At 37.4% G+C, this 26,314-nt stretch overlaps 2 protein-coding genes across 5 annotated transcripts; one reads left to right on the forward strand and one right to left on the reverse strand.

Annotated features, from left to right (window-relative positions):
- The first annotated feature begins 643 nt into the window (after nt 1–643).
- LOC131344093 (transmembrane protein 200A) lies at nt 644–6,756 on the forward strand. Its single transcript, XM_058376061.1, has 2 exons — nt 644–800; nt 2,925–6,756. Exon 2 carries the CDS (start codon nt 2,938–2,940, stop codon nt 3,715–3,717), a length of 780 nt encoding a protein of 259 aa, XP_058232044.1. The 5' UTR covers nt 644–800; nt 2,925–2,937; the 3' UTR covers nt 3,718–6,756.
- A 66-nt stretch (nt 6,757–6,822) lies between these two features.
- On the reverse strand, nt 6,823–25,948 carry epb41b (erythrocyte membrane protein band 4.1b). 4 transcript variants are annotated; one of them, XM_058376055.1, is made up of 30 exons: nt 25,815–25,947; nt 24,190–24,262; nt 23,989–24,093; nt 23,798–23,840; nt 23,630–23,705; nt 22,178–22,396; nt 21,807–21,894; nt 21,537–21,695; nt 21,215–21,309; nt 20,882–21,036; nt 20,415–20,519; nt 20,138–20,275; nt 19,835–19,954; nt 18,544–19,287; nt 15,083–15,253; nt 14,370–14,567; nt 14,114–14,287; nt 13,637–13,807; nt 12,821–12,997; nt 12,528–12,704; nt 12,272–12,445; nt 11,270–11,431; nt 9,531–9,722; nt 9,078–9,281; nt 8,877–8,969; nt 8,559–8,731; nt 8,367–8,396; nt 8,148–8,210; nt 7,572–7,754; nt 6,824–7,448 (listed from the first exon to the last, which is right to left on the reverse strand). In XM_058376055.1, exons 2-30 carry the CDS (start codon nt 24,250–24,252, stop codon nt 7,419–7,421), a joined length of 4,482 nt encoding a protein of 1,493 aa, XP_058232038.1. In that variant the 5' UTR covers nt 24,253–24,262; nt 25,815–25,947; the 3' UTR covers nt 6,824–7,418. The 4 variants fall into 4 exon arrangements, with proteins under 4 accessions (XP_058232041.1, XP_058232038.1, XP_058232039.1 ...); XM_058376056.1 differs by having other exon boundaries at nt 6,825–7,448; nt 11,270–11,428; XM_058376057.1 differs by having other exon boundaries at nt 6,825–7,448; nt 11,291–11,431.
- Nucleotides 25,949–26,314: the final 366 nt, after the last annotated feature.

A 26,314-nucleotide genomic window follows, 5' to 3' on the forward strand; every position in this document is an offset into this window, starting at 1 on the left:
AAGAACCTGAAACTCCAACTATAGGCACAAGCTGCCAGGAAGATAACTCTATGAGTAACTGCGACGAGATAAAAATAAAGATGTACGCAATTCCTTATTTCTAGAACAACAAACAAAATGAGCGGTCGACTTTAACAGAAAGGGGATCGTAGCTAAAATTCTAAAGTATATTAAGGAATAAGATGCACTGATGCTCAATGATGCAAAGTGACCTCAGGCTAAAATGCTTCTTTTAGAAATCTAATTGATAACCATGTGTTTGGAAAAAAAAAAAGACTTAAATCCATAAATAACTCTTCCTGAAGAAGCATTTTTTTTTTTTTTTTTACTGAGAAAGTCTTTAAATGGAAAACTGGGTCTTCTATGCACCAATCATATATTTGGGCATCTCATTTTTATAGAGTTCAGGGGTAATTTAATAAACAGTGACCACGAAGACCTGGTGGGAAAAATAAAGCTGAATCCCAAGTGAGTCTAAGAATAAGCCAGAAGCCTAACGTGGGAGCAGACAGACTTGCGCTAATCTTCCCATGACCCCAGTCTCTCTCTCTCTCTCTCTCTCTCTCTCTTTTTCACTACACCCCTCCCAATCCTGACTCTGCGTCACTGGATAATTAAACTGTCAGACACAAACTCTGAGCTCTAATACTAGGAATAGTGGAGACAGGGAGCAGAAGCGCAGGGTCAGGGATCCGCTCAGTTTCGCTAAATGGAAATCGGATCTTCCTCTCGGGTTCATCTGGACAACAAAGACCGAAAGTAAAGCCACATCAGGACGAGGAACCCCGGAGGCTCTGGAGGTAAATAAAAAAAAAATCACTAAATCGTGTATTGGGAGAAATTAGTATTCAAACTACTGTATGTGTGCGTCCTTGCCGCGTGCTCGCTTGCGTATTTTGTGGAGAGAAAGAGAGAGACGAAGGCACTGTATATTAATAAACGTGTACATATGCGTCACGGGCTGTTGCAAAATTACAGATACCAACAAGCAAATGTATAGATATTCATTCATTCCTTCATTTTTTAGTAAGGGCTTTATCCCTGTCTCGGTGGATCAGGAGCCTATCCCATCAACACTGGGCACGAGACAGGAATATATCCAGGATGGGACGCCAGTCCATGACAGGACACCATGCACACACTCCTTTACACCTAGAATCAATTGCTAGATTTTATTTATATATCTATCAACATTTCTTTTTCTTTTTTTTTCTTTCATAATTATTACAGTGCAATTGTTCTAAATAGGTTTTTTTTTTTTGGAAATCAGAGCTCACCACTATCAGAGTTGTTATTATTATACTGTGTAATTCTTACAGCCTGTTTAACTGGTCAGTTGAAATGATCTGATAAGCAAGTAGTTTTAATGTCAACTAGTGGACAACTGGACCCGATGTGCTCCGTCTCGGGAAAGTTTGGAACTAAAATGTTTTATGGCTCCAATAATGATGCACCTAATGTTTGGACATTTACAGTGAAGGTGTCTGTGGGCTAGATGAGGTTAAGTCAGGTCAAGAAGCTTTTATTGTCATTTCAACAATATATAGCTGACGCAGTACACAGTGAAATGAAACAACCTTTCTCCAGGACCCTGGTGCTACATAAAACAACACAGAACTACATAAAACAACACAGAGCTAAGGACTGAAAGTTAGCCACATGAAGTGCACATAACGTGTACATACTAGTGCAAACAAGACAATACAAAACACTACAGGACAGATACACAAAATAGCGCCGAGCAGTATGCATCCTATATACAGCATTATACAGTATATCGTGCAAGAGGACTGTAAACAAAGAGGGTTCTTAAACACAGTATTTAAATGTGGTGTACAAAAACAGCAATTAGAGTGAATGTGCAAGACAGCATGTAAACAACATGAGAAGTCCTGCTAGTGTGATTATGCAGATAGGCGGGTGATTATCCAGGCAAAGTCGTAAAGTGGTCGAGAATTGATGAATTACTCTTCATCCACTGTTTGTAAAACTCACAGAAATTTTGGCTGAAAATTGCCTCAGTTCAAATTCGTCTCTAGGATGAGTACGCCTACGTTATGTACTGTGTGGGGATAAATCAAATTTAGAGATTTTTTTTCCCCCCAAAAGCAATTACCATAGTCAGGAGAAACTCAGAAGAGAAATGTATTTTACTGTAACAAAAACGTGTATCCTTTCATAGGCTACTGTGTTTAGCCAATATCTTGAAATGCACAGATGAGTTCAAGGATTTAAACCTAAATAGAAAAGTCAAATAGTTTGGGCATATGGGTCAGGGTTGCCAGAGTTGTGACATGGTCAATCAAAACAAACCTAAATTTGACCCAGTACCAAAAAAAAGGTACACTATATGCCAAATGTTTGTGGATACTTGACCATAAAACCTATAAATGCTTGTTCAACTTCCCATTCCAGATTTAGTCCCCCATTTACTGTTATAATAACCTCCACTCTTCTGGAAAAGCTTTCCACAAGAATTTGGAGCATGGCTGTGTGGATTTGCTCTTTCAGCTACATTAGTGAGGTCAGACACTGATGGGTGCAATTTATCCCAAAGGTATTCATTGGGGTTGAGCTCAGGGCTCTGTGCAAGACACTCAACTTCTTCTTCTACACTAATCAGTGCGAACCATGTCTTCATGGAGCTCGCTTTGTGCACCGGGGTATTGTCATGCTAGAACAAGTTTGAGGCCCCCCAGTTCCATTGATGAGAAATCTTAATGTTACAGCATACAAAGCCATCCCATATAAGTGCAAACGTCTACGTATGGGTGTGATGGTCAAGTGTTTACAAACTTTTACTATTAGTATTGTTTGCCACATAATGGTAAAAATACAACACACAAGAAGACTGTAGCTTTTTTAGTCACAGACCTACAGTGGGTCACTTTCACATGATACTAATTTAACCTTTTTTTTATCAGCAGAGTGTCAGAGATGGATGGATCCACTGTAACAGGTGTGAACAGTTTAGAATCAGATCATTCACTCCAGGAGAAGGATAAAGGGCCAGTGATTGGTGGTTTACGTCTTCGATCTGCTCCTGGCGCTTGTGTGCTCTTTGCTGGTGTGTTGCTACTTGTAGGCATTGGAGTGGCCATAGGTGGATACTGGCCTCATCGTAATCGGAGACAAGTGCTGCATCATGCACCATCTGGCCGAACTCCCACAGAAAAACTGAAATTGGTCGGCCCTATTATTATGGGAGTGGGCCTTTTCATCTTTATTTGTGCAAACACACTTCTCTATGAGAATCGGGACCACAGGCTGAAGCAAGCCAGCCAAAAAAATGATACGCTAGAGGGACGGCGAAATTCGAAAAGCTGCTCACAACCTGAAACAAACACCAGCACACACACTCTGGCCTTGTCAGAACTCAACATTCACTGCCTGCAAGGAGGGTTTGCTGTTCCAGCCCTTAACCATTCTTTCCCTTCCTCTGCCTCTTTAAACTCCAGTCAGATGAACTTTGGCCTTGCAGATAGCAGGGATGCTGTTATGTTGATTCCTCCAGTTGTCAAGCTGAACAACTGCCTTATAAAGTGCCCAGACACTCCGCCCCTTCTACAACAAGTACCGATCCACGGCGAGATGGGCCAGTGTAAAAGGGTGGAGCCAATAATAACAGAGCATTTATCTTTAACAAGAGAGACTGGGGTGGAAATGAATAAGGGACATAGTGGAGCATTAAAGTATACACAGACTGTGGATATGTAGCCGCAAAGTCACCTTATGATTCCTGCTGCTATCAAATTTTAACTAGAAAAAAAGGTCCCTAAAGCAGCCTTGGGGTTCTTTGGTTTGTGTCTCTGGGGAAAGCCTTAAGGGTTCTGTGTAGTAGCCTGTAACAAAGTGTTTCTCAGTCCCATTGAAGACTCCGTTTTAAACAAGTTTAAATATAGAACACTTCTAGTGAAACTATAAAAGGTGCAACGTCAAACCTTAGAACCGAGTGTCTCCCTATCAGAAAGGATTCCAAGAAGAATCCATTTAGGAGCTAAGAACCGTTAACTATCCAATCAAATGGCTCTATTATCTGCATGCATATATGCATAGTACAAATAAATATAGTACCTTAAGTGGTTCTTTGTTTGGAACTCTGGGAGAATCTTTAAAGAAAGCCTAGAACAAAAATACTTCCTCAAACACTGAACGATCTAATGAACACTCGAGGAACTGGATTTTTCTAAGATTATACAATACAGAAATATATTACCCTTAGGTTAACTCTAGAACCCTTAAGGGTTCTCTGGTTGTCTGCTAGCCTCACAGAAGAAGTAGACATTCGAATAAGACCTGAGGAACCATTTATTTTACCAAGAGTTTATGGTTTAACTGCATATTAATGTTAATGTCAAATGTAATGTTAATGTTTATTAATATTAATGTCACATTAATGATTATTCCACATTCATTTTTTTTTTGCTTGCAAAGCACCAGGCATCATTAAGGCTGACATTTTTCAGATTATTTGTAGAATTTGACCCTTAAAGTTGGTCTCTAAAGAGAGAGAGAGATATATAAATAAAGCCAGTTCCATGTGTGTTCCTGTCAAAGGTTTGTAAAAGATCTTAAACATAGTGGATTCATTTCATTCACATCAGTTGAAAATATCATAGAGTTTATCACAGAAATATCATGATCATTTCAGTTCATGTTGTTTCTTTCTTTCCTTGAAATATTTGAAAATAAAAAATGGATTAATGGATGAAAACTGCTTAATTCCTAAGTATTCACCCCCCTCAGTGTGAAATGTCCTTTTGCCGCAATTATAGATTTGCATTATCTTAGACATGTCTCTGTGAGCTTTGCACACTTTCTTCCATTCCAGATTAGATGGAGAATGATGGTAGACAACCATTTTTAGATCATGCCACAAATTTCCAGTTGTATTTGTCTGGGCTTTGGCTTGTTGTCTTGTTGAAACATGTATTTTCACACAAAATCCATATGTTTAGTGATTGGCAAAGGTTTTCATCAACAATTTGCTTGTTGTTTGCTCCGTCTATACTGCCTGTGATGGTTTCCCATTGCCCCTGCTGAAAAACAACCCTTGAGCATTATGCTTGATCCCAGATTCGGTGTTTCATGGATGATGGGCTGGATTTGGTTTGTGCTAAAAAAAAAAATTATGCTTTGGCTTTAGATCAAATGGCACAACTTTAGCCTCATAAAATCATGCAATAAAATCTCCAATTTTATAAGATAGGCATTCTCTTCCTTCTGTCCACTCTAGCAGAGATGGTTCATCTGTGAAGAGCTGATGATATTGTTGAGGTTTGTGCTCAGTTTCGGCGTTGGGTTTGTGCCATATATTTCTTTCCCACTTTGCTGCAATGGATATTCACAGTGCTCCCAAGAAGGTTCAGTGCATTGCAGATGTTTATAAAATATTATAATGCGCAGATGTGACAAACATCTTTTTTTCCTATATCTATTATTAATAGATTATACCTCTCAAAGTCTGAGATATTTATTGTGTACGTCAACAATTGGACACAAACTGTGTGACGAGGTCTAAATACTAGTCATAATTTTAATGACTTCTGTAATTGCATTGTAATATACTTCAGTTTGTTGTAATACAGTAAAAATAGAAGGGGGTGAATACTTTAGAGTTAATGACTTACGTTTATGTTAATATTTGTATAAGGGAACGCTTTGTATGTTCACAGTAGGCTTATCTAAGTTAAGTTGATTTTGATGAAGCTGATTTCCTGCTTTTGATTAAATTGATTGGTTCATGTCTTCAAGGTTGCCAGATCTGAAAGCGGTGTAGTATAATGCCAGTAGATTGTTGCTGTAGTTATCAAGCTCATCATGGCGAATTTGTCGAAAAAGCCTGCCACCCTTAATATCTGGCAGTTTTATATAATAGCACTAGTACAGCAGCCGAGAATATGAAGCATCAAAAAAATACATTATTCACTGATGAGACTGGGCAGGCTACTCATTTCATATATCACGCACCGACAGTTAATTTTGCACAAACTTTATACTAAGTGGTCAAGAAACTATAATACATGTGTGTGTGTGTGTATGTGTTATTTAATCACACATTTCATTCACTGTTTGGTCTCGATGAGCTCCCACAATAAAATGTGCCCTCGCTTTAAAGGATAAACCGAGCAAGCTTTAAGTACAAAAAAACAAAATTCAGTCACGTGAATAATTTTATCACTTTTAAACATGTGGTTTTAGGCCTTCCACATGAATATATTGTATGAGTTTTTATTTATTTTTATTTTTTTTATGTGATTTTGTACATCGTTTTATTTATTTATTTATTTATTTATTTATTTATATATTATCGCGTTAATTTTATAACAATATCCACAGTAACTGTTACTCATTACTGTTACTTTAAAAATGTTCCTTTTACAATGTATTTCATTCATAAAACACTTCATTATGGTTGACAAAACCTCGTTCATGATTCTTTCTAAAGAAAAAGCAATTGGAGAAGGATTGTTTACGAAATCTTTGTGTCAAAAATAACATTATTTTTTTACCTTACATTTCGCACCTACACATGATTGTCAGAGATCATGTCTTGCCTGTTATACTGTCTTTACAAACGTATTTATAGCAGAACACTGCATTCGTGTGTCTGTGTATGCATCTGTTCAAAGAACTGAATGTCAGACAGTGTATAAAAGAGGTCCAAACCCTGAGAAAGAACATTTTTAGTACCTCCCCCATCGCATCCTGGGCCATATCTATCAAAGCTCAGAAGTACAACAGCAATTTCTTTTGAGACAAAATACATATATATATATATATATATATATATATATATATATATATATATATATATATATATATATATATAAGCAAACAACATGTCTTAGTATTTGGACAGACTTTATGCAAAATAAAATATTGTCAAGATAAATCAACGAAACATGTACGTATAAACAGACTGTAAGTGGAATTCTGTGTTATCTGCATATACAGACTGTTTTTTGGGAAAACCACACCTATACACAACAAAACCAGTCCAAGAACCTGGTAACACACTGGCTGTCCTTGGGGTTTAATTCTGCCTGACATAATGCTAATATTACTCAAAACACCCGGCACATATTTAGCTTCATTTGTAAATCTTTGTTGGGTCTCCACACCTTTTAAAATGTGGCCACTGAACACTGGCAGTCCTACACTGACAGTGATAAATGCACATTTGTTATCCAGACATCAGACATCAGCATTTGGCCAACAAACCTCTGTAATGTTTTACAATATTAAAGTTCTATAGTATTTACTGCACATAAAAATAAAAATCTGTATACAGGTTGTATTACCACATAATAACAGCAATGTATCAATGACAAAATGGTGCAGTGAAGGAAAGAGGCTCTGTGTGCTGATCTGTTGATAAGACAGAGGATTCACCAGGATAAGAGGGTGGAGCGACATTACATGGCTGATAATCCATCTGCTCCCATCTGGAAAATAAAATCATCTGTCAGTGATGGATGAGAGACAAACCCTTGCTCTGCTTTGGACAAATAGGACCATCAATTTCACACTGTAATGTGGTCCAATATTTTTTGGGCTGTGAGACTCACTATGTCTATGCCGTTAAGTAGCTCGCCACTGGATAATTTGGGGTAGATGGCAGGAGTGTATGAGGAGAGACGCCTGTCCCACTCTGTAGGGCCATACACAGGCATGTCCTCCATGAAGATGCGCTTTAACTCACTGACACTGGCATGATGCTTCAGCACTATCTCTTGAGTCACATCAGAGTCCTGAGAGAAAGAAAAAGAGTTTGATCGATGCATCGATCACTTTATTAGGAACAATTGTACACGTGCTCATTCATGTAATTATCTGAAAAGTCGGGAGCTTCAGTTAATATTCACATCAAACATCAGAAAAGATCTCGTGCTGACCGTGACACAGAAATACACTGAATCATTCTCATGATTTACAGGAGTAGAACCTAGTGTAGTCTTCTGCTGTTGTAGCCCACAGTCAAAGTCACAGAGATCACATTTTCCCCCCATTCTGTTGTTTGATGAGAAGATGAAGCTCCTTACCTGTATATGCATTGTGCTGCTTCCACATGATTGATTGAGAATTGCTTGAATGTGCATTTGTTCCTAATAAACAAATTGAATAATGAGGAAATGTGCACATACCTCTAACATTAGAATGCTGTGACGGATATAAATGGATTCACCCTCAATTCTCTTCTCTATTCTCTGTAATAGAATAAAAAAGGTAACCAGTGAGGCAGCAGATGTAAAGTATGTCTTTGTGCAAATATCGTATATGTGAAATATGTCTCTGCACATTTATCTCAGGTTTGTATGCATTTTAGAGTGTACAGTAAGAAATATCACAAATTCAGAGCCAACCTTTCTCTTAATGATGGTCTCTGATTCCACCTGTAGAGGCAAAGAAATATGATGTTCACTGGAACTGGTTATCAGTCACAGATTAAAACTTACTCCTATTTATTTTCAAGCAATGGATAATACACATTTAATACAGAGCACATATTAATCATTTGTTTGCTCTTGGTCTGTTTGTAATTTCATGTTTTGGACCTTAGATTCTTGCTTTATGTCCTGCGTGATCTCCTGTGTGAGGTCTAGTCTCTTTAGACTCTCCTCTTGATAAGAGGGTCTCGTGATGCGAACAGATTGCGCAGTGGGAGTTGATGTCATTGGCTGGTCAGCTGGAGTCAGTGGGATGACAGGAACTGAAGGATGTTTGATTCCTAACAAAAGAAGATAATGAGAGAAGTAGGCATTCAATCATGATTTTTGTTTCAGTCACAATCACACCACTTTACCTAAAAATCTTTCCTTTTAATCCTACGATAAAGACAAATGTACTGTATTTTCCCCCATGCCATGTTTTACCTGCCACTTTTCTTCTGTCTTCTGCCAAGGCTTGCTTCTTAAACAACTCCTCCTTCCTACGCTGGTCCTCCTCAGCTCTCTTGTTCTTGCTCACTGGCAAGAGATATTCAAAGCGCAGAAACAAGAATAAGATCTGGGAGCGAGAGAGAAAGATGACTCAAAGAGCATAGAAAGTTGTTTTTGTTTTTTTTTTTCTTTTACCTGATATTTTCGAAACAGACTCCAGCAGGATGAACCAGTCATCGATCACCTCCCGATGACGCTCGTCTGCCTTTGGTCCAGGTACATATGGATGAAGTCTTCTGTCCTCCACCACATGGCTTCTCTTCATATCCTCTCTGAGTCGCCCTTTCTGAACCTCCCTTAATCTCTTTTCTTCCAGAATCCATGTGTCTGACACACCCGCTGTAGTACAATCAATACATACATCATCAAATCCTATTCATTTAAACCATTGTCCTTCTTCAGCATGGAGAGAGCTGTAGATTTTATGTATATTTGTCTCTTGAATGTAATTGAGAACTAAGGATTAAGGACTAATAGATTCATCTGCAATCAAGAATGGTTCACTCATTAGCAAAACTGTACTATAATTCCACAATTCAAACCAAAAGAGAGATGGAATTATAATAAGTTAAAAAAAAAAAAAAACACCTGTGGCAATGACTTTCTTCTTAATTTGTTCTGGTGAAAAAAGCACAAACCAGTCGTCCTCATCCTTGTACACTCTACCAGGAATTTTCTTTTCTATCTCTTGTTTCTCTTTGATGATCACGGGCTTCTTGTCAAAGGTCACTTCCTTTTCCTTGATCGTGACGGTTTGCTGAGATCTCAGACCTGGCACATCTTCAGAAAATCAATATCATAGGCATTATAATCAACCAATCAAAAATAAATTTCTTTTTCTAGCTAAAACATTTTGAGATTTTTCTTAGTGACAAAATTATGTATAAGTGCACATGATGTCTGCAGTGGTCAGTTCTCACCAAATTACACTAAAGAACACTATACCATAACTAGATGATGGGTAGATACTCTTTACATTTTGTGATGGTCGCTTGACGCAAACACTGTGAAATACCTGCTGAAAGCTGACATGTTTTTTTTAAATAATCCATTCATCATTAGTAATCCACTTCCAGCACACCAAATCTCCAGTTGATATGAGTGAGATCAGCAGTCTGAAACACTCAGAACCACATTTTTCATCCCATATTTTTTTTATCCCCTTTCAGTCAACATAAACTCTTTTTTTTTTACCAGACACTGAAAATGGAATTTCCTCCTGCTTTTTCGACAGGGAAATGGAGTGCCCCTGTTCAGCACTGAATTAAACCTCTAACCTCGAGCATCCTTGTTTAAATTTTATACATCTATTCGGGACAGTTATGTACAGTGTTTTGTGTTCTCTGATTTGTCTGCTGTACTTATTATTGTGGAGTGGTGTGAATTGTTTGCTCAGCACATACTTCCCCTTTTCCCATCACCCTGCTCACCAGCAGCTAAACACAGTGTAAGAAACTACAGACTGTCTCAACGCAGATTCCACTCCATAGTACACCTCAGAAAGAGCGCATTCCCAAAAAGGCTTACAGATCATATAGAAATATGTTTAATTCACTGCAGTTTATCTGGATAGTATTTTTTACATTGGCTTAAAGCAGCCTTAACTAACATTTAGAATGAATTATTAGTATAAGGAGCGGCAGCAAGACATAAAGGACCATCACTATACAAAGGGTATGCGTGACCATGATTACCATTTAGTATCGATCGTCCATTTGGGTGAAATTCTGCTGGCAGAACAATAGTTAAATGTGAGAATCCGAACCTGCAGGATATTCTACATTATGCTGTTGCCACGTGATTGTGTGATGGATAACTGCACAAATGAGCAGGGCTATTGACTTTATGAATATGTTCCTTTTTGAAACCGAGTCAGAGTTAACTCACTATCTGTGGTCCCTCTTCGAGCAAAGGGTTCATGTCTTGATATTTTGATCTCTCATGCGTACCAAGCTTGCTATAATCATTGTTCTTAATTTTAATCCTTGATATTTAGTAATATTGTGGTAAGGCATGCCTAGAGAAACATCTGACCTTTCATGATTGCTCAGTTTATAATCATTTCAGTATGAGTTTAATATCATAATCATTAGCTGTACTAAATCACTGACAGGCAAACAATAAACAACTCATATAAAGAAAACGCTATAAGTAAGTTATATGAATATATTATATATTATATATGATATAATGATATGAATATATTATATATACTGATCAATATGTCTATGACTATTTTATTCTTAAACAATGCACAAAGAAATCAGAGATTTCTCCTTTATAGAGTCATCAGTCTAAAATGAAAGGTAATGTACATGTATACATACTCTGTTTGGTTTTAGTTGTACCTGATGGAGGCAGTGCAGGTTCCCTGGTCTGTGTAGGTCGTGGAGGCAAGTCCAGCAAAATGTACCAGTCGTCTTTCATCAGGACAGGTGTTAGAGTGTTTGCTCTCTGGAGTTTCTCCTCTATCCACTGTCTAATCTCTGCTTTTTGCAGAAGTGATGAAGTGGGTGAAATTTATACAGTTGTATATGGGGTTATATAGTAAATCACCACTATAGATTTATTATATACAGTACCGTGTAACACTGACTTTAACACTGTAAAACTGCTAATACTAATTTTCTCTTAGATGTTTTATCTAACAGACTGCTTTTTAGACATAAAAGTGAGTGCTGGGTGTCAGAGATAAACCCCCAAAACAGAAGACAAGCAAAATCTCAGGAAGAAATGTGTCAGATTCTTCAAGATACTCAGAAGACTCTATCAGCCAATTTCCACAAAATGTATCTGAGCCTACTGACGTACAGTTTGATGTAAAGACAAAGGCTTATCACTCCAGTGTGTATGAATAATCTTATAATAGACTTGCTGTGATCAAATAATTCATTTGTTAATCCTGATGGAACATGTCCAATGGGAAAGGTCTTGACCTGTAACCTGATGTTTTTTTCTGCATAATACTGCTACCATATGACTGACTGATAATTATATGAAGGGCCACAAATGTTCCTTTTAAAGTGGCCAGTGAATGTATGTACTCACATAATTACATATTACTTTATATCTATGGCATCAAACAGTTGCTGCTTTGGTTAATGTTAGTTAGCTGGTTAGTTAAGTCGCCTCCATAAAGTGTTTGTGAGGTAGCTAATATTACAGTTATATCAGAAATTAAAATATGGGAAAAGTTATGCTGTATAAATATAGATATTTGTTTACTGGCCTCAGCTGGATCTAATTTGAATTGGTTAGTGATTTCAAGAATCCATACAATAAACAAATCCATAAAATATGACCCAGCAATGGTCTAATATATTCCTCACCTGAAGACACTTCTCGTTTTTTGAATGGGATTGGCTTCATCTCAATCGCTTCATGAGACGTTTCTAGCATTTCTCTTCTCTCCTCCTCAAATGTTATTGTCTTCACTTGCTTTTGGACTAGCTCTTCTTCCTCCTCTCTGGTGTTTTTGTGAACATCTACAGCTATAGTGTGCACTGAAATAGACAAGATGCAACAAGGCATGAGATTTTGCATTAGGGTACATGTTTATGAGTGTTCCTGTATCTCCGTGTTTACCTGCTTCTTTATGAGGAACGTTCAGCTGGATAAACCAGTCATCATCCAGCTGTTTCTCTGGCTGTTCCTGTCTATGTATTGGTAAAGTCTTTGCTTTCTCCTCTCTCCACTTGGTTTCGTCGTCCAACATTTTGTGCTCCTCTACCACATTCACCCAAGATGACTGGACATCAATCTCTATTAATGTTCAAGTTGGAAAATTTACATATATATACTATATATACATGGCAACAATCCATGAGATTTTGCATTAAGGTACAGATGTATGAGTGTTCTTGTATCGTGGTGTTTACCTGCTTTTTTATGAGGAACGTCCAGCTGGATAAACCAGTCATCATCCAGCTCTTTCTTTGGCTGTTCCTGTCTATGTATTGGTAAAGCCTTTGCTCTCTCCTCTCTCCACTTGGTTTCTTCGTCCAAGATTTTGTGCTCCTCTACCACATTCACCCAAGATGACTGGACATCAATCTCTATTAATGTAAAAGTTGGAAAATTTACAAATATACTGTATATACATGGCAACAATCCATGAGATTTTGCATTTATGTACATGTTCCTGTATCTCTGCTCCATTAGGGGAAACATTCAGCTGGATAAACCAGTCATCATTCACCTGTTCCTGTGTCTGTTCTTCTTTTTCTGAACTCACAGAATTAACTCACAATCTGTGTTCACTGTTTAAGCAAAGGAGCCCTATCTTGATATTTTGATATCTCATGCATGCCAAGCTTGCTATAACTGAATTTAAATTCCCTGATATTTAGTTATATTGTGTTAATGTATGCCTAGAGATTATCTGACCTTTCACGAGGTCCCAAAATTGCTCAATTTGTAATCATTTCACTATGAAATTAGCAAGAATATAAAATTCTAATATCAGAATAATAGCTGTACTAAATCACTGAAGACAATCTATAAAAAAAAAACCCCAAATGAAGATAAGAAAGCTATCACTAGGTTATATGAATATATTCTATCAATATATATCGATGTCATTATTTTATATATCATTTCCAAAGTAATCACAGACTTTCCCCCCCATAGAGTCATCTGTCTGAAGTGATAGCTACCGTACAAATATAAAATACTCTGTTTGGTTTTAGTTGTACCTGATGGAAGCAGTGCAGGTTCCCTGGTCTGTGTAGGTTGTGGAGGCAATTCTAGCAAAATGTACCAGTCGTCTTTCATCTGGACAGGTGTTAGAGTGTGTGCTCTCTGGAGTTTCTCCTCTATCCACTGTCTAATTTCTGCTTTTTGCTCTGCTGTGTCCATGGTAGGACCTTATAGTTGTAAAAACAACAGAAGTGATGATGTGGATAGATGTTATTTAGTTGTATATGGTATTATAATGTAAATTCCTGCTATAGATTTTTTAAGTCCTAAGCACTGTAAAATTGTTAATACTAATTTTGCCTTAGATGTTTATTATTTGATTTCTGCATTATCGGGTCAGTAAAAACATTTACTCAACCAAACGACCACTGTAAAAGACCACTTTTCAAAGAAGTGAGAAGATAAAGTGTTTGAGAGGGGAGAAATGAGAGATGTAAATGCGACCCAGCAAACTTTACTAACATATTCCTCACCTGAAGGAACATCTCTTTTCTCGAATGGGATTGGCTTCATCTCAATCACTTCGTGAGACGTTTCTAGCATTTCTCGTCTGTCCTCCTCAAATGTTATCGTCTTTACTTCTTTATGGACTAGCTCTTCTTCCTCCTCTCTGGTCTCTTTGTGAACATCTACAGCTATAGTGTGCACTGAAATAGACAAGATGCAACAAAGCTTGAGATTTTGCATTAAGGTACATGTGTATGAGCGTTCCTGTATCTCTGTGTTTACCTGCTTCTTTAGGAGGAACGTCCAGCTGGATAAACCAGTCATCATCCAGCTGTTTCTCTGGCTGTTCCTCTCTTTGTACTGGTAAAGTCAGTTGTGTTTCTCTAACATGAATCGCTCTCTCCTCTGTCCATTTAGTTTCTTCATCCAAGTTTTTGTGCTCCTCTATCACATTCACCCAAGATGACTGGACATCAATCTCTGCAATTGTAAAAGGGGGAAAATTTACATATATACTGGCGGCAGACTTCATATACAGTTACAGACGTTAAATAGTCCAAAATATCAAATAAGCACTTGCATCAATTTTACATTTTTAAATATTAAATCATTGAGACTGTGTCCCTCCTTTGAGCTCCCATGCATACCAAGCTTCTTATTATCCTTTACAGAATTTTCATTCTTGATATTTAATAGTATTGTGGAAAGACAATATGCCGGGGAGATCATATGACCTTTCATGCGGTCCCAAGAATGCTGTTTCACTATGAGGTTAACAACAAACTAAAATCTAATACATACTTAGAATCTAAAATTAAAATACCAGAATAATTAGCTGTACTAAATCAACCAAGGCAAACTAGGTAAGAAAGGTCATATTAATAATTATATACCTAGATCAATAGGTTTTTCCCACAGTCATCTGACTTAAGTATTAGCTTCTGTACATAGAAACAATATAGAAATAAACACAATAGGTGCTGTTTTAATTGTACCTGATGGAGGCAGTGCAGGTTCCCTGGTCTGTGTAGGTCGTGGAGGCAAGTCTAGCAAAATGTACCAGTCGTCTTTCATCAGGACAGGTGTTAGAGTGTGTGCTCGCTCGAGTTTGCCCTCTATCCACTGTCTAATCTCTGCTTTTTGCTCTGCTGTGCCAATGGTAGGACCTTGAAGTTATAAAAAAATTCAGAAGTGATGATGTGGATTGAATTCATACCGTGGAATATGGGTTATATTGTACATTGCCACTATAAATTTTCTATAAACAGTACTGTGCAAAAGTCTTCCTTTTTCATAATGCTAATTTTGTCTTTATGTTTATTTTATCACTTATGCATTGGGTCATTAAAAAAAGATATTTTACGTTTCCAAGCGTTTCTTTTCCAGCCTAAATTAAAAGTAACAGTTTTTATGTCAGTAATACACATTATGTAACAGACATAAAAGTGAGTGCCGACTATCAGAGATGAGCTGAAATAACAAAAGCAGGCGTGACAAGCAAAATCTGTGTCTGATTCTTCAAAAGAATCTACCAGCCGATTTCCACATAAAACTACACAACATGCATCTGAGCCTACTGATGTACAGTTTGATATAAAGACAAAGGCTTATCACTCCAGTGTGTATGAATAATCTTATAATAGACTTGCTGGGATAAAATAATTCATATGTCCATTTTGTAAATGTCCATTAAGAAAGGTTTAACCAAAGGCCTTGACCTGTAACTGCATGGCTTTCTTCATTATACTGCTCCCATATGATTGTCTGAATGATCACAACAAATATTGCCTTTGATTAACGTAGTGCTGTTAATGTTCTTTATCCAAGACTGTTTCAATTCATTATCTTTAAAGGCATCTCTACCACATACACTATATTGCCAAAAGTATTCGCTCACCCATCCAAATAATCAGAATCAGGTGTTCCAATCACTTCCATGGCCACAGGTGTATAAAATCAAGTACCTAGGCATGCAGACTGTTTTTACAAACATTTATGAAAGAATGGGTCGCTCTCAGGAGCTCAGTGAATTCCAGCGTGGAACTGTGATAGGATGCCACCTGTGCAACAAATCCAGTCGTGAAATTTCCTCGCTCCTAAATATTCCACAGTCAACTGTCAGCTGTATTATAAGAACGTGGAAGTGTTTGGGAACGACAGCAACTCAGCCACGAAGTGGTAGGCCACGTAAACTGACGGAGTGGGGTCAGCGGATGCTGCGGCGCATAGTGCGAAGAGGTCGCCAACTTTCTGCAGAGTCAATCGCTACAGACCTCCAAACTTCATGTGGCCTTCAGATTAGCTCAAGAACAGTGCGCAGAGAGCTTCATGGAATGGGTTTCCATGGCCGAGCAGCTGCATCCAAGCCATACATCACCAAGTGCAATGCAAAGCGTCGGATGCAGTGGTGTAAAGCACGCCGCCACTGGACTCTAGAGCAGTGGAGACGCGTTCTCTGGAGTGACGAATCGCGCTTCTCCATCTGGTAATCTGATGGACGAGTCTGGGTTTGGCGGTTGCCAGGAGAACGGTACTTGTCTGACTGCATTGTACCAAGTGTAAAGTTTGGTGGAGGGGGGATTATGGTGTGGGGTTGTTTTTCAGGAGCTGGGCTTGGCCCCTTAGTTCCAGTGAAAGGAACTCTGAATGCTTCAGCATACCAAGACATTTTGGACAATTCCATGCTCCCAACTTTGTGGGAACAGTTTGGAGCTGGCCCCTTCCTCTTCCAACATGACTGTGCACCAGTGCACAAAACAAGGTCCATAAAGACATGGATGACAGAGTCTGGTGTGGATGAACTTGACTGGCCTGCACAGAGTCCTGACCTCAACCCGATAGAACACCTTTGGGATGAATTAGAGCGGAGACTGAGAGCCAGGCCTTCTTGTCCAACATCAGTGTGTGACCTTACAAATGCGCTTCTGGAAGAATGGTCAAAAATTCCCATAAACACACTCCTAAACCTTGTGGACAGCCTTCCCAGAAGAGTTGAAGCTGTTATAGCTGCAAAGGGTGGACCGACGTCATATTGAACCCTATGGATTAGGAATGGGATGTCACTTAAGTTCATATGCGAGTCAAGGCAGGTGAGCGAATACTTTTGGCAATATAGTGTATCTTAACACTTAAGACTTTTGCACACTACTGTATATATCGGGAAACACTTTACTAAAACACTTTACCTACACTGGGTCTCCATAACAGTTTCAAAAGCATTGCATTAATCCTTTATACTGATGAAAGAAAATATTCATCAATATAAAGGACTCATATATTATTTTATTTTTATCATGCAAGTCATCAGATTGATTTTAACAGCACTTTCATGAAGCTTTGTGACCCATTCCTATTCATTTAACTGATACACAGGCAACTTGAATAGCACTAAAGCTATATATTGGTGCAAAATTATTATTTGAAAATCATTTAATCTGCTGATATACAGGATTCTTTGAAAGTTTCCATGCTTTCATAATGACATGCTATAAATACGTCTCTAGGAAAATAAGATACTAATGTCTCGAAGCGTCATGAATGTGCTTGCACTATTTGAAATCACTTTTTATATACTTTTACTTTCGACTTTAGTAGGAAAACCTATGATCCTGCTCATTCATGCTGTAATCAAATCAGCCAATCAGGTGGCAGCAATACGCTGAAATAAAATGATGCAGTCTAAGGTCAAAAACTGCAGGTAATGTTTACGTCAAGCATCACTGGGGATGGGGTCTACTTGGATTTTCATGCATGACAGTCTATAGAGTTTACACGGAATGGTGAGGGGGGAAAAAAATCCAGTGAGCAAAAGTGAAACATCTTGATGATGAGAGGAATGGCCAGACTGGAACAAGCTGACAGGAAGGCTACAGTAGCTTGTACTCTTGAACACACCATGATGAGTACAGAACACAAAAACATGCCAAAACTTGAGGAGGATGAATACCAGTAAAAGACCACACTGGGTTCTACTGCTGTCATTCGAGAACATGAATCTGAGGCTATATTGTGCACAGGTTCACCAAAACTGGACAGCTGAAGTTTTGAAAAACCTCGCCTGCCCAGTTTGATGAACTTGTGCTTACTGTAGCCTCAGATTCCTGGGGTTGGAAAAATAGAGACAAGAATAAAATAAAGTCTTGGATATTTTTACCTCATTAAAAATAGTCTGTTTATGTCATAAAAACAGACACATAACAAATAAAAGCTTCTGTCTAACATAAATCTGCCAGTACTGCTTTATATATAACATATTTATGCAATGTGCATGAATCTGTTTATGAAGCCCCAGTAAAGGTACATTTTCCAATTATTGTATAACCTAGCAGTTCGTAAACTATTGCTTACTACTTTTGCAACACTGATAACACTGATTATTTTTGGATACTATAATTGCAGACATCTTTAGCATCACATATACCCAACAACCATTACAGAACTGAATGAAGTTGCTTACCTGCATTTGCTGAAGTTGCCACTAAGGGTTTGCGATCCAGCAAAAGGTACCTGTCACCTCTGTCTCCTCGTTCTAGGTTTTGCAGCAGCTTTTGTTCAGAAGTCTTCACTCCTAGCAGTCTTACAGGTGCTGTAGATGTTATCAGTTTGTGCTCCAGCAGAATGTACCAATCATCATTCTCCCCTCGTTGTCTTCCTGCCTGCTGCATTTGTTGTAGTTGTCGCTCCAACATTTCTACTTCCTGTAATTTGAGTTTCAGGCTTTCTATACCCTGCTGTGTTTGTTCAATTCTCTCCACTTCTAGAAATTGTTCCTCTAATTCCTCTATATTTTCCTCAGACACTACTTCACCTCTCTTTATCATTAGTTCATGTACCGCGTCTACGACTTCCATCCCTCTAATACTTTGTTCAGCAAAAGCCTCCTGTTCAGTATAAGATTCTACCACCTGCCTTCTCTGTTCATACATTACTACTGTTTGTAATTCTTCTCCATCCACTTCTTCAATCTTTTCCCTCATAACTTTCAGTATTTGCTCACTGTCCCCAGCCTCAAACTCTAGATATTCACCAACGGTGTCTGGGCTTATTAGGTTTCTTTCCATTTCCAGTTCTTCGTGTTGCTCGGTCACAGCCTCAACCTCTTTTTCTCTTATTCTGACAATCTCTATACCCTTCTCGGAGTATTTTTCGAAACTTTCCAGCTCTTCTGTCTGCTCTTCAGCTTGAGAAGACTGCAGAGACACTGAGGGTAAAAACAGAAATATGAATGTTGGGTTACCAGGTCAGCAGATTTCCCCAAAAATAAATTGGATTTGTTTTTTTGTTTTACCATCAGGTCTGCAGTTGTACTGTCTGTTTTAATTATGTTAATTATGTCAAATGCTTTGCAGGCTAAATATATGAGCTGACGTTTTTTTAATGCAAACCAGAAAATGTAACGGTAAACAAAGCTGGTACACTCCTTTTACTATAAGACTGCTGGTCTAATTATTCACACATTGATGAAAAATGTTCTTTATTTTAAAACATATTGCATGCTATTACTTTGATTTTTTTCTAAATATTACTCTGTTTGTACTGGTAGGCATGATTTGGGGCTGAAAATAAGGTTGAGATGTCATTTTTAAGCTTAGGTCTGGATTTACTGATCGTTTAACTTTCAGGCTAGTTTTTTTCAGACAGATCTGGTAACCCATTTCCTTACGATGGGAGGTGGGAGACTATATTTAGCTACTTGTATGTAGACAAGATTTTCTCTCTAAAAAACGATCTACAAAATCAGAACTCACGCTGTCGTGTCTTCCAGTGCCAGAAATTGGGGTGATAAGTGGGAGGTTCAAGGAGAACAAACCAATCATCAGCTTGCAGTTTCCAAAGCTGGAATTTAGCACTTTCCAAAATGTCAGTATCTGTGCAAGACATTTACATGGCAAAACTTTTAAATGTAATCAAACTCAAACAAACTTAATTCAGGCCTTTTTTTTTGTTTTCAACAACTAAGAATAACCATGAATAAGGCGGAACGGAAAAGGAGAGTTAAAATTGCAAGCACGGAAGAACTATGTGGAAAGAGAGCGGAAGATTAAATTTACCTGAAGATAAGGATGAGAAAGAATGCTGAGTGGGAAGAGAGCGCCCACCCAACAGCTGAAACCATTCATTATCCAGACCATCCACTTCCTCTCTTTCTTTATAAACAAGTGTCTCTCCAGCTGCCACTTGGTACTTATCTGTGTGCACATCTGGCTTTATAAGTGATTGTATCTTACAAAATTCTCAGTCAGTATATGTCATACTCACACACACACACACACACACACACTAAACAGGAATCTGAACAGGTTCTAGATCGTTTCTCTAAGCTCTTACCTGAGCTATAAGTAGGCCATGTTGCATCAGAGCCAAGCAGTTCGAACCAGTCAACAAACTCGGTTCTGTTTGGCCGCTTCAAAGCCACAAGACGGCTTTCTTTTGCTGGAAGAATAATTAATAACAGCAGTTTACACACTGGACTGTATTCAGTTAGCACTTGGACTTAGGAATATTTAAGCAGGAAAGATTTGGGCTAGGCTTAAATCGATATTCTGGGTGCACCATTTAGATCTAAATGGTCTAAATATGTAGTTCAGACTTCTGTGGTTGCCAGATTTCTTGAGTAGAGCAGCCAGTGCAGGCTTTATTTTTTTTTGTCAAGACAAATGGCATTAAACACATGAATTGCCTTTTTAAGCCCATAAATGATACAGTGAGAAAATTCAGCGTTACATTTCACTGCACAGCCTTAACTCAACTCTGAATACGCTTTATTACTATAGAATGCAAACACAGATACACACCTTTTCTCTTGATGGCTGAGCGTGCGAAGCGTGGAGCTGCTCGCTTGATGTTGGAGCTGGCTTCTAGAGATTCTGCGTGAGTGAGACCGTCGAAACGAAACCTAGAACCCACGTGCAACAGTCTCTTCGGAGCCTTGTCGGGGTCCTTCAAATTCCTAAGATAGGAATGAGCACATATTAAATATTGATTTTTGGGGTTGTCTAGAAGTGTGTAGCAGAAGCTTGATTCGGGTTGTATTTTTTATGATGTGATCAATGTTCCTTTGTTCCTTCCTACACATTATGATACTTTCAGCTGTGCGTAACTGTAAATAACCATCTATAAGGTGCTACCTGAAGAAGGCATGATGCTCCACAGCATTTTTCCACAGAGATTTGCAGGCACGGAAGCTGGGCAGACTGAATTTGATGGTATTTTCAAATGCATCCTGGTTAGGATCCAAAGAGAATCACTTAAATAATCGAAATCATTATCATTTAAATATTTTATACATATTGCAAAATATGGTATCACTAAACCAAAAAGAGTCCTTTGGAAAGTCACAGGATTTTTTCCCCAAACAATATGTGAAGAAATAATATAGATTTTTTATAATCTCTCCAGAAGATTTCCCTTCTTCAGCCCACATGTTAGGTGTGTGAGACACATGCGTACCTCTGAGTGAAAAATCCTGGCTTGGAAGTTGCTCCGGTTGTAAGACATTTTCAGAACTGTGGGCCAGCTGAAACACAGAACCTGTGTATTTTCCTCATACTCATACACCACTAGACCATCAGCACACACCCCCAGCATCATGTCTCCACCACTAGCATCCTATACACACAAACCCATGAGCATAAACAAATCAAATAATATATTTACAGATTGACACACACAAAAAAAAGCACGAAGGAGAATTTGTGTAAGTGCAGTTCCTCATGCTACCTTAGCAGGATACAGATGTACTCCATACATGTGGAGAGTCTTGACATTCTGCAGGAAAAGCTGATCTGCTTCAGCAGGACTCATGGATCTGCAGTGACACATGTGTTTTGAGATAGATGTGCCTGAGTTCACTCTTAAAACTTATTTTCTAAGAGTTTACGAAAATCAGATCTAAGAAATTAGACTGAAAAATGCTTTTTATATTTTCCTTTAAAAGCAATAGAATTTAAACACTGTCATTTTCTGTATACTTTTTTTGTCTTTATTATAATACATTATGTTCCATGGCTACTTTATTAAAAAAGGCTACACATGATGACACTAATCATGATGATGATTATATATGGTATGCTCTTGGATAACCAAAATACTTGAGTTTGCGATGCAGCTCTGCCACTTCCTCTTCCAGCTCTGGAGTCTGATTGGGCGCAAGGGGAATGTTACTGAAGATCTCTTTTCCATGTAGTTCAGGATTATAATCCCCCAATTCTGACTGGATCGTGTATGATCCCAAAACTGCCAACATATCTGATGGACAGGGCAGACGGCTTGTCAGGATGTCTGTCCTGAGCTGAAGACACAGTAAGTATCTGCGAGAAAATAATAATACATAAGGAAGTAAATAAATACATGTTGCTTGCACACACACACACATATTAACAATAGGCAAACATTCTCAGGAACTGAAACATGTTGAAACAGCTTGAAGAACTTTTGTTGACGCTTGATGACTGTGTGATGTGTTTACAGTTTTTCTCTCTATACGGAGGCCAAATATTCGGAGAATTATACAAAACAGACACTTCGACATTGTAAATGCATTTCACTGGTATTGTTTTTAACGGATGGAAAAGGCAGTAAAATAAATGAGACGAAATATGCTTTATTGGTTAGCAGATTTCAGCTTAGGATGGGGTTTGCTTAGTTAATGTTTAAATAATGTAATATATACAGTGGGGTCCAAAGGTCAGAGATCACTTTTTGCATTCTCGTCTAAATGAATACAATTTTTATTGCCCTTTAGATCATAGACAACAACTTGAGTGGACAGTAGAATCAGCTTTTTGCTCTAATGACCACTTGAGCCATCTGACTTGAGCTGGCATGGACATCACTACTAGTGCAAAAACTTTTGATCACTTTTACATCAAATCCATTACTGTAGGTCAACAAAAAAGCTGCTGGTGTTAAGTGTGTGTGGTATGTGTGTGGGCAAAAACTATTATTAGCTATTATTAACCATTATTGAGGTTAAGGTTAAGAGTAGGTGTGTGTGTACTATAGTAATACACTATATGGTCAAAAGTATGACCATCACACCCATATGTGTTTCTTCCCCCAAACTGTTGCTGCCAAGTTGGAGGCAGACAGTTGTATAGGACGTCTTTGTATGCTGTAGCATTACAATTTCCCTTTATTAGAATTAAGGGGCCCAAACCTGTTTCGTCATGACAGTGTCTCTGTATACAATGTGAGAGCTATAAAGACAAGGTTTGCTAAGGTTGGAGTGGAAGAAGCCCTGACTTTAATCATATCAAACGAGATGAACTCGAACACTGAGCCCCAGGCCTCCTTTCCTGACATCAGTACCTGATCTCACTGTTGCAGTTATGGCTGAATGATCACAAATTTATGGAAAGACTTCCCAGAAAAAGTGAAGATTATTAAACCAGCTAAGGGAGAATAATGTGGAATAAGAGTTTCAAAAAGCACAAATAGGTGTGAGGGTCAAGTTTATATTGTGGAAATATTGTATAACCATGTCAGAAGAGAGGGAGAGAGACAGAAAGAACTAGAGAGTAAGAGAGAGAGAGAGATTTTACCTCGTAATGTCCTCAGCCAGTTGGGAAGGGTCAGGTGGGTAAAACTTGACACTGAATGTAAATGTAGCATCATGACCTAAAACCACAATCAGCAGTGAACTCAAGCATAACTGCACACAAACACATAGATCCGATATGCTTTAAACATCCCAGAACAAACACACTCACTTATGATCTGCTTGTAAACTTTTTTGGAAAGCTCCAGCCACACCTGTAGAAAGATCATAAAATGTCAGAAGTGATGAAAATGGCTGCTATAGAGCCACATTTAAAGCAGATAACTAATAAAATATGAAGATAAATTGTGTAATTAATACATGAATACATGCATAAAATCTATCTAGAATAAAATCATTCACCTTATTGTTAGATGAATCCCATGCTGCCAGGCCAAAATAGTCCCTCTCTATCAGAACGAGATACTCACAGACTTTATCAAACAGAACCTGGCCCACTGCTTTTTTCTGTAAACACAGATACATAAAAATATTTGACAATCCATAAAAATGCAGACTGTTGACCGAACGATTGGAAGGTAAATACCGGGTCTGGGAACTGACCTCTAGGTCCCGCTCAATGATAGAGCCGTCCAAAAGTATGACTCGGCAAGGGAACGTTGCCATCTTTACTCTCCTTCAACACAGATTTTACACAAGCATAACTGAAATGAATTGCCTGACTGCCAAAGGTCAGCAATAATAAACATGCTGCTTACATGCTACTAAATATATTGGACATTTTATACCTAAACATCACTAAAAATAAGATTTATTTGAGTAGAATTATTGACAAACAAAGAAAACTGACTATAAACTACACATTATAGACAATAATTCAAATTTCCAATCAATCCGTAGGAGAGATTATTTATCAGTGTTCTAAAAACTCAAAACTACATTTTTAAATGTGGCAAAACTATTGACACCCTAGGCAATATATATTTATGAATGCAATCTATTCTTCTTCTTCTTCTTCTTCTTCTTCTTCTTCTTATTATTATTATTATTACTATTATTATTATTATTATTATTATTATTATTATTATTATTATTATTATTATTATTATTATTATTATTATTATTAATGTGTGCATTCATGTTGATCTAGAAACTATAGAGATGGACCTTATATAATAATCATCTATCTAGAGCCAACGTATAGAGAAAAATCAATTTTTTAAATACATTTATTTATTTATTTATTTATTTATATTACACATGTATATATAATTTATTTATTTATATTACACATGCATTTATAATTTATTATATTTATTTATTTTGATTTTATTTATTTATTTTTATATATTAGATTTTTACAGCTCAATATCTTAAAAACAGAAACGTTGGATAAAGCCTTAAGAGGATTTAGTGTGCAGTGTGCAGTGTATCTACGCATGTGTGAGGGATGGAAAGTTGCCCTGCCCACACTGCACAGTTCTGTTGAGAGATAGGGCTATGGGTGTTTTAAGGAGATAAACATAACACCCCCCTAACAAGCCCACACACACGTACATGCGAGAATAAACACACATATATGCACACACATCTGCACACACAAATAGCACTAAACTCCAGTAATAGTGGTATAATGTATAGAAATACTGTAAAGAATCCATTCCATCAATCATAGTATAAGCCAAGAAAACTTCTACATTTCAGACATGAATATTTACTGTTACAAAAACAGACTCATTTTTTTTCTGCTATTTTTCTCATAATTAAGCATAATTTCTATATAAATTAATTAACAAAATTAAGGAGAATTTTTAAACTGTCTTCTATCAAGTGCTAGTAGATGCTGAAGTAATGTTTCTTTGAAATATTTACTAAAATAAAAAATAAAATTTAAAATAATTACACTAATAAAAACTAAAAACTAAATAAAATATTGACTTTTTTTGCCATCAGTTCGATCTCTTAATATCCTCTGTCAAACCTTAGTCTCAACCCTAACACAATTTTAATTTAATCACCTAATTATATTTTTATTTATTTTATTTTATTTATATTTGATTTACTTATATTTACTGTGTTATAATAGAAATCATTTTATTGGCTGCATGGTCTAGGCATTATTTGACTAGTTCTTCCTACTTCTTTTTTCTTTCTTTCTTTTTTCTCCACACAGATCGGAATATTTCTCTAAGCAAAATCACTGAAATCTTTAAAAACAATACGCTTACCTGGACAACTGAAATGTTCGTTAGCTGTCACTTCTTTTGCTCAGTCCAGAACCCAGTGAGGGAGGACACAACTCAACTGAAACTTCCATGACGTTAGAGCTGAGATAAGGGTGAAGAAAACTAGACTAGCTTTTAATATGCATCCAGTGACCACTACAGTAAGTACAGGGCATTTCTGCAGACACATTTGGCCCCACTTTTTGTCATCAGCTATTATGTCACATTGTCTAATAAACATAAAGATAAGAATGTCCAAAATGTCAGGTCACTAAAACTAAGTCTTTCAATGGATGTGAGGAAAAACTCACATGTTCAATTTAAAGCCTGTTGCCTCAAGTTAAACTGATAATCTCATCCAGAAAAGTGTTTTTTCTTTGTTTGTTTGTTTGTTTATTTATTCATTGTATTTATGCTTGAGTTCTATGCAAATAAATTGTATAGTTATTGTATTATAGATTTTGGCTGCTGTTAACTAAACCAGTGCTTTCTTAGAGATGAGA

This window comes from Hemibagrus wyckioides, linkage group LG23 (assembly GCF_019097595.1).
Source record: "Hemibagrus wyckioides isolate EC202008001 linkage group LG23, SWU_Hwy_1.0, whole genome shotgun sequence".
In the NCBI taxonomy this organism is placed as follows: domain Eukaryota; kingdom Metazoa; phylum Chordata; class Actinopteri; order Siluriformes; family Bagridae; genus Hemibagrus; species Hemibagrus wyckioides.

Bases quoted from the DNA above. Each gene is read 5' to 3' on its own strand.
- LOC131344093 (XM_058376061.1), top strand. From the start codon at position 2,938: ATGGATGGATCCACTGTAACAGGTGTGAACAGTTTAGAATCAGATCAT.
- epb41b (XM_058376055.1), bottom strand. From the start codon at position 24,252: ATGGCAACGTTCCCTTGCCGAGTCATACTTTTGGACGGCTCTATCATT. The intron at 21,037-21,214 runs GTAGCACCTTAT...TTCCTATCTTAG, and splicing joins GAGCATCATGCCTTCTTCAG to GAATTTGAAGGACCCCGACA. The intron at 15,254-18,543 runs GTAAGCAACTTC...TATAACTTCAAG, and splicing joins GGCAACTTCAGCAAATGCAG to GTCCTACCATTGGCACAGCA.